This window comes from Nycticebus coucang, chromosome 6 (assembly GCF_027406575.1).
Source record: "Nycticebus coucang isolate mNycCou1 chromosome 6, mNycCou1.pri, whole genome shotgun sequence".
NCBI lineage: Eukaryota > Metazoa > Chordata > Mammalia > Primates > Lorisidae > Nycticebus > Nycticebus coucang.
In genome coordinates, this window is record NC_069785.1 from 2,682,864 (window position 1) to 2,690,762 (window position 7,899).

The following is a 7,899-nucleotide window of genomic DNA, read 5'->3' on the forward strand; positions in this document are numbered from 1 at the left end:
TCCTGTTCTTCGTCTAAACTGTAAACTAGACAGAACTTCAAAGCCACATTTATAAGAGTGTCCAAGTAGCCACAGCCCAAAGGAAATGAAAAGTTATAGGCTGGCATATTTTGTAGTTCTTAATTGGCTCTTTTTTATCCTGCTTTTAATTATTGTTTAAGCTAAGCTTTCCAGCATCCCTCATCAGCCTGTTGGTAAATGAAGTATTAGTACTTGTGTGCTTTGTTTAAATACTTTATCTGCAGGCCATTCCATAGCATGGGCACCTGACACATGGAATCAAGGCCTAAGCCTTCCTTAAACAAACATCCTTCTCAAAGGAAGTGTAATTTTTTTTTTTTTTTTTTGACACAGAGTCTCACTTTGTCACCTTTGTGCTCTGTTGTCACAGCTCACAGCAACACTCTTGGGCTCAAGGCGCCCCCAGCATCGTCCGGCTATTTTTAGAGACAGGGTCTTGCTCTTGCTAAGGCTGGTCTGGAACCCGTGAGCTCAGGCAATCCACCTGCCTGGGCCTCCCAGAGTGCTGGGATTACAGGCGTGAGCCACTGCACCCGGTCGCAATTTTTTTTTTTTTAAAGAGAGGAATTCTGGCCCTGGAGTGTAGTGGCCGGATCATAGCTCACTGCAACCTCCGACGCCTAGGCTCTAGGACTCCTCAGCAACTTTTTGCCATTCTTTCTTTCTACAGACATTCTTTGAGGATCTTTGACCGGTAACATATGTACACGCGCACGGAGTTTGCAAACAAGAACGACTACTCTGAAGTCCTACAAGTCCCACAAATTTCTGGGTAGGATGATAAAGTTGGCCACCGACTAATAATCTTAACGAAGCCAAAACAGAAAACGAAAAAATACACTCTGTCCACGTGAAGAGCTCTTCAAATATAAGAAATACACGGAGCTAACCTCGAAAATAAATGAGGTACGTACGAACTTGCTACCTGACTCCGTTATAATTTAAAAAGTTGTTAACAGTTCCCAGCGCGGCGGCGGCACCCTCAGCTCCACCGGACCGAGGCTGCAGACGCGGGAACCTTGGGGGCTCCCGGGTCGGGATGGGAAGTCCGGGCGCCCCCAGCCCCGGGCACCTGGGTAAAGGCTGTAGCGGGTGTGCGGTCGCCCCTGCAGGCCCACCCTCCCCAGGCACCCCACTTACCTGGCTGGGCGCCGCATCCCTGCGCTTGGCACCGCGATCCGGTGCAAGGTGACAGCCGCGGCCAGCGAAGGAGCGGCGGAGAGGCGGGAGAAGGGTCCTCCTCCCGCGCCGCAGGCTTGCCATCACCCCACGCCCCTCGTTCCCGCCACGCACGGCAGCGTCGCGACAGCCGGAAGGGCTGCCTTACGGCAGAGTCGCAAAGCCCGAGCGAGCGGAGCGACGCGGCCGACCGTGCGGTTTCCCGGAGGCGTGACGGGCTGCGGGGGCGTTGCGGGAGGACCCCAGTGGCCACTCCCTGGTGGCGGCCATCTCAGGCTGCCTTACAGCACCGCTAGCGGCGGGCGCGGCGCGGTGGGCGGCGAGGCGCGAACGCCGGAGAAGGTTTTCCCGGGTTTTGCGTGTTCGGCCCGAGGGCGGAGCTGCCGGGCCCGGAGGACGCCTGGAGTTGCTGCTGTCGTGGAGGCGTCGGCAGCCGAGCGCGAGATGGCGCGGGCGGGACAGGTGAGCGCGGCGTGGCAGGAATGCGGGGTCTTCTCTCCTCGCGTGGGGGCCGGACGCAGGGCTCTGCTCCGTGGCGGGGCCCAGCCGGACTCGGGGCCGGACTGGGCGCCGTCCCCAGCTCTGGATCCGACGTGGTGAGGCTGCTGGGCCTCCTTCCCTTGGCCAGGACCCCTTCCCGGCCGGTCTCTTGCCCGGCTTCTTCTTCTCGCCGGGTCCCCCGCGCGACCCCCACCCTCGCGCGCCCATTGTGAAGTCAAGGCCCGCGGTAAGCGTCGGGGGATCGGGGCCGAGAAGCCCGGAGCGGCCGCTGCGGCCAGTAGCTGCCGCCGCCACCGCCGGCCCCTTCTCCGGCTGCCGCGTTCAGACCTAGCCGGGAGGGGCGAGAGGGATGCAGCTTGCGGCTCAGCTCGGGTGCCGCACCCCGTAAAGGGCTGATCTTCCACCTCGCCACCTCAATCACGGGGAGCCAAGACCGCCACCAGCTAAGACCGCTTTGGGTAAAACACTGAGAGGGGAGGGAGAGAAGGGGGCGGGCAGTGGGGCCGGTGGCCTCCGGAGGCGTTTTCTCGGTTCAGACAGCCCCAAGCCTTGGTTTCAGTCGATTATCCGCCTCGAGTGAGCCGCTTGGTAGAAACCCAAGAGCGTGAAAAGTGCGTCAAGCCATTTCAGACTCTTAGAGGGAGGCGAGTGTGAATCATTCGTAGTTGCCACGGTTTTGCGGGGGGCGTGGAGCATGGAAGGTGCTGCGGAGGTGCTAGTCCTGGGAAGCCCAAGATGGTGCCTTCGACGTAATTCCTGCTTCTCTTCCTTTCCCGTGGAATTTTGTGCTCCTGCAGGGAGACCTCTTCAGGGAAGATGTGCCAGGACCTACCGGGGTGGGGTGGAGAAGTACACTCAAGCTGCAGAGGATGAGAGCCTCGGAACCAGCCACTGGTTTCAGTGGCTCAGTTTCTTTTGTTTACAGTTAATTTTTCTGGAAACTAGGAGTGTCTGTTGTGTTTGGAAGGACCTTCCACAATGGTGCCTTGCTGGTTCCAACGTTAAGACTTATAGGTATTAGTATTTTTGCCGTTTCTAAGGTTCAACCTACTATAAAGCCATGTGCTGCTGTCTTATATACTTGGAGAAACTTGCAATTCCCAGGCCCAGAGCTCCAGCTCCTACTCACCATTACAGTAACTGCTGTTTCTTCTCATGTTTAGTTTACTTTCAGGAGGAGTTGACAAGTCATCCTTCATGTACTGGAGTATGACTGTCTATTGGATTGCAATAATAAGTAACCCTTTTGTAAAGTCTATCATTTTAAAATGAAAATTTTAGAATGAATTATTATATAATTAGTACTCTGCAGAGACTTGGTGCTGTAATAAGTTATCATTCTTGTCATCTTTCAGTGCTTGTGAAACTGAACACTACAAAAATATGGATATGGGAAACCAACATCCTTCTATTAGTAGGCTTCAGGAAATCCAAAAGGAAGTAAAAAGCATAGAACAGCAAGTAGTCGGCTTCAGTGGGCTGTCAGATGACAAGAATTACAAGAAACTGGAGAGGATTCTAACAAAGCAACTTTTTGAAATAGACTCTGTAGATACCGAAGGGAAAGGAGACATTCAGCAAGCTAGGAAGAGGGCAGCACAAGAGATAGAGCGTCTTCTCAAAGAGTTGGAACAGAATGCAAACCACCCACACCGGATTGAAATACAGAACATTTTTAAGGAAGCCCAGTCCCTCGTGAGAGAGAAAATTGTGCCGTTTTATAGTGGAGGCAATTGCGTAACTGATGAATTTGAAGAAGGTATCCAGGATATCATTCTGAGGCTGACACATGTTAAAACTGGAGGGAAGATCTCCTTGAGGAAGGCAAGATATCACACTTTAACCAAAATCTGTGCAGTGCAAGAGATTATTGAAGACTGCATGAAGAAGCAACCTTCCCTGCCGCTCTCTGAGGATGTGCATCCTTCTGTTGCCAAGATTAATGCCGTGATGTGTGAGGTGAACAAGGCCAGAGGCACTCTGATCGCACTTCTGATGGGAGTGAACAGTAATGAGACTTGCAGGCACTTATCTTGTGTGCTCTCAGGCTTGATTGCAGATCTGGATGCTTTAGATGTGTGTGGGCGTACAGAAATCAGAAATTATCGGAAGGAGGTAGTAGAAGATATCAACAAATTATTGAAGTATTTGGATTTGGAAGAGGAAGCAGACACTACCAAAGCATTTGACCTGGGACAGAATCATTCCATTTTAAAAATAGAAAAGGTCCTCAAGAGAATGAGAGAAATAAAAAATGAACTTCTCCAAGCTCAAAACCCTCCTGAGTTGTACCTGAGCTCCAAAACAGAATTGCAGGGTTTGATTGGACAGTTGGATGAGGTAAGTCTAGAAAAAAACCCCTGCATCCGGGAAGCCAGGAGAAGAGCCGTCATCGAAGTGCAGACGCTGATAACCTACATTGACTTAAAGGAGGCCCTAGAGAAAAGGAAGTTTTTTGCTTGTGAGGAGCACCCATCCCATAAAGCAGTCTGGGACGTCCTTGGAAACTTGTCAGAGATCCAAGGGGAAGTTCTTTCATTTGATGGCAATCGAACTGATAAGAACTACATCCGGCTGGAAGAGCTGCTCACCAAGCAGCTGCTGGCCCTGGACGCTGTGGATCCACAAGGAGAGGAGAAGTGCAAGGCTGCCAGGAAGCAGGCAGTGAAGCTTGCCCAGAATATTCTCAGCTATCTCGACTTGAAATCCGATGAATGGGAGTACTAAAATACCAGAGATCTCACGTTTGATATTGCTTGTTTTGCACTTTATATATACTTCTATGTATTTATAGAGAGCTTTCAGTTCATTGAGCCTAAATGTGATTTATACATGCATATTTCAATCTCAGTATTTATGATTTAAGCAAATTACAGTATCTGCTGCTTTTGATGTTGCAAAACAAATATCATTACAGCACATTAACTTTTCCATTTGGATCATTATCTGTATGATGTGGTGTGGTTTGTTTGGTTTGTCCTTTTTTTGCGTTTTTAATCAGAAAATGAAATAGAGGCAGCTTTTGTAACTAATTTTAAATGGGTTGTGCAAGATTAGAATGCAGATATTTCAGGATCTAAAAATAGATATAACCTTACATAATACTAGAAAAATTATGAAAGAGGGGAAATTTTTGGTGAAATAGGAGTAAGGTCCAAACACAGAAATAGTAAAATGGTGTGTTTTATTGTGCTGAATAAAGCAGAAGAATTTTTTTTTCCACTTACAAAGCCTGATTGGTCCCACCCAGTTTAATGGGGTGGGGTTCTTTTTATGTGTTTGGACCGTCTGTTCTTATATAAACATTTTTTGTTTGAAAAACAGTATTATTTCTCCCATGCTCTGCATTTTAAAGGGGGGAATCTTATTTTTGTGTGCAAGATAAGAAAATTATGAAAACAAATAGCCAAAAACCCTTGAGACTTCACTGAAGAGAAGGCATAAAGCACCAACTATTAATACCTTCAAATTGTCTTTGTTTGTAAAATCTGAGCTTAACAATTTTCCTTAGAGAGTAAATAGTAAGGATGGGAATATTTAAATTAAGTTAATGGACCATTTAAAAGGGAAAAAAAGAAACACCCATACTTGTAGTTGGAGAGTGAAAACTGGCTATGAGTTACCAATGTCAGGTTACACTAAAACTAAGCAGAAAGTCCGGATGTAGCATTAGTACTTTCCTTCTGTCATCCAAAGCTGCGTATTGGACAAACTTTTTACACATACCCAGTGCTACCTTACGACGTCTGAGAGCAGACACTGTCAGTAACCCTGAAGGACCAGGTCTTGATAGCTTTTCAGAGGAAGTTAGCTGTTGACTGCGCATCTTGAATATCACCTGCTGAAATGAAGGGCTTACCCTGGGCACTTGGGGAGCTCCTTAGCTCATGTTGCTGGCATGTGGATGTTTCTTTACTGCCTGAAAGAGCCATTAAAGACTATCGTGCATGAAGTTTTTTTATTCTGGTAAAGGGTATATGTATTTCTGTAAATGCTTTCTAAGGATGCAATTTTACAGTTGCCTGTCAATGTGAGCAAACTAATTTCCCAAAGTTCTGAAGTGCCTTGGTAATGTGTTGGTCCCAGCATTACAACTAACAGACTCTTCTACCTGTAGTGACCTTTCACAGAATAATACTGTTGGAGCACAGCTTTTGAAGTCCATGGTAATTTAATTCTCTTTCAGAGATATTTTGTAACTTTTTATAGGGAAATTGTCACTTTAAACAGCTAAAAGTATGATAAAGGAATATCTTTACTTAAGGGATGATAAAAGCATAGCCCTAGAAAAATCTTCACTTTGTCTCTGACTGTTGCCCAGTCATAAAAGTCCTTGATAGGTCTTTCCTACTAGAAATGTTCAAAAAATGTTGGGTAGTGAGTCAAGGGACAGATAGGGTCTTTGGGCATTGAGCCCCCCTCGCACCCCAGGTCCAGCACCTGGCAACTGTGGGCTATCACTGCAGGTTGCTGGGAGTCTCATTTGACCAAAGTATTTTTAAGATTGCTCCTCTATATCATAATTTTAAAGTGCTGATAAAATCTTGAAGACTTTTAAAATTGGAGCCCTATCTTAATCATAGCACTAGGAAATCAAGGTTATCCTATAATCACTTCAGACATATCCTTAACCAGGTTCTACTACTTAATTTTTAATACCATTTTTGAAAGTTAAATGTTAGCCTTCCCTTTAAAAGTGCCCGTTGTTTCTTGAAAGATTTCCTTGCCATTCTTTTCAAACTGAAAAGTATTTTGTGTGACTTTTGTAGAGACACCTCAACAGCTAAGCTCAGCATCTCCCATGGTCATTGTGGGTCTTTCACAGGTTATTTTGGTCACTGAAATGATCAAATTGGCCTCAAGTGGCTGTTAGGCATGGCTCTTTTTCCGTCTTCCATCTGTTCAAGTTCTTGGGCTGGATGGTTCTACTACCATAGAGAGCCCTGGTGGCACTGGGACACCGGATCCATCTGTTCTCCGGATCCAACTGTTCTCAGTCCTTGTTGGGAGCTGTGTGTGTTACTCAGTGAAGTACCTGTAAATCTGAGCCTGGGCTTACAGCATTGTGCTGTGTGTGTGTGTGTGTGTGTGTGTGGTCTTAGGTGAAGAGAATCTATACTGCAAGTAAAACCTACCCCCCAAACGTGTGGCCTTGGGTCTGCATTAAATGGTACAATCTGGTTTTGAATGTGACTGTTTTTACCTGACAGTCAGCATTGCTTTCAGATCATTCTTCACCCAGATTAAAGTCAGTCAACCCATAAAGAAGTCGCTGTTAAGCATAATGAGTGTGCCCACAAAGCACAGCCTCATGCTTGGTTTGCTAAAATGCGTACATATTTGATGTATGTATGTTTGAAAAGTGTGGCTAAAAATGGTTTCCCATTTGCTTTACTTTGCTAATTTTTATCTAGTTTTTGAGGTTCTAAACTTATTCTATATATGCAGGGTTTTTTTGAGCAAAGCTTTTAAGCTTTTAACTGGTCAGATATTTTTCTTTTAAGAATAATTGGAGAAATATTTGCCATTGATTTTAATGTGTAACAGGTGTGTTCTGTCTTCTCTATATTAACTGTATGACTGTTGTAATAGTGTCTCTTAAATAATTCAGTGTTATTTCGAGATATATATTAGTATACCCTTAATTATTCATGAAATAAAACAAATCTCATAGCTTCTCTTTGCCATGTGAAGACAGATGTGAGTCTGGCTGCGCATTCTGCACTGACTTGGGCAAGGGGCCCTTTGTTACAGAGCCGAGCGGGCCAGGCTTGAGCCAGGTGCAGCTTGGGAACTGTGTATGGAACGTGGGGGTGGGGGAAGGTTATGACACTGTGCTGCCCAAGAGGATGCCCAGGTCTCATAGGAACAAGACTCAACCTTATAGACAGGAGAAGCAGCTCTGGGGTGTGGTCTGGTTTGCGTTGAAGTGTGCTGTTGAACCCCATCCTCGCTGCCCCTTGGTAGACATGACAGCTGTATCTCTTGGCAATCAGACTTTCCATAGTTGGTGAGGTTTTCTGACTCTTCAGCCTGTGTCACCTCTCAGCCCTAACTCAGGTCAGGCCTGTGTACTTGGATTGCAGATGGGCCTGTTCCCTTCAGGCAGTTGTACGCCTGGCTGTTGTAAATCCATTACTTACTAGAATTAACCTTTCTTTAGCCTGTTCTTTTCTTTGTCTTCTCTTTGTCTCTGTG

General features: G+C 46.5%; 2 protein-coding genes across 3 annotated transcripts in view; one reads left to right on the plus strand and one right to left on the minus strand.

Annotated features, from left to right (window-relative positions):
* The window catches only part of LOC128587171 (cytochrome c oxidase assembly factor 8), a 29,425-nt gene extending 28,086 nt beyond the window's left edge, over positions 1-1,339 (minus strand). Inside the window, exon 1 of the mRNA XM_053593072.1 lies at positions 1,162-1,339. Within this exon, the coding sequence (XP_053449047.1) occupies positions 1,162-1,284 (123 nt within the window). The 5' untranslated portion in view covers positions 1,285-1,339. The remainder of the gene's footprint in view (positions 1-1,161) is intronic.
* A 45-nt stretch (positions 1,340-1,384) lies between these two features.
* BAG5 (BAG cochaperone 5) lies at positions 1,385-4,646 on the plus strand. 2 transcript variants are annotated; one of them, XM_053593053.1, is made up of 2 exons: positions 1,385-1,662; positions 3,057-4,646. In XM_053593053.1, exon 2 carries the CDS (start codon positions 3,085-3,087, stop codon positions 4,426-4,428), a length of 1,344 nt encoding a protein of 447 aa, XP_053449028.1. In that variant the 5' UTR covers positions 1,385-1,662; positions 3,057-3,084; the 3' UTR covers positions 4,429-4,646. The 2 variants fall into 2 exon arrangements, with proteins under 2 accessions (XP_053449028.1, XP_053449027.1); XM_053593052.1 differs by lacking the exon at positions 1,385-1,662 and adding an exon at positions 2,187-2,715.
* Positions 4,647-7,899: the final 3,253 nt, after the last annotated feature.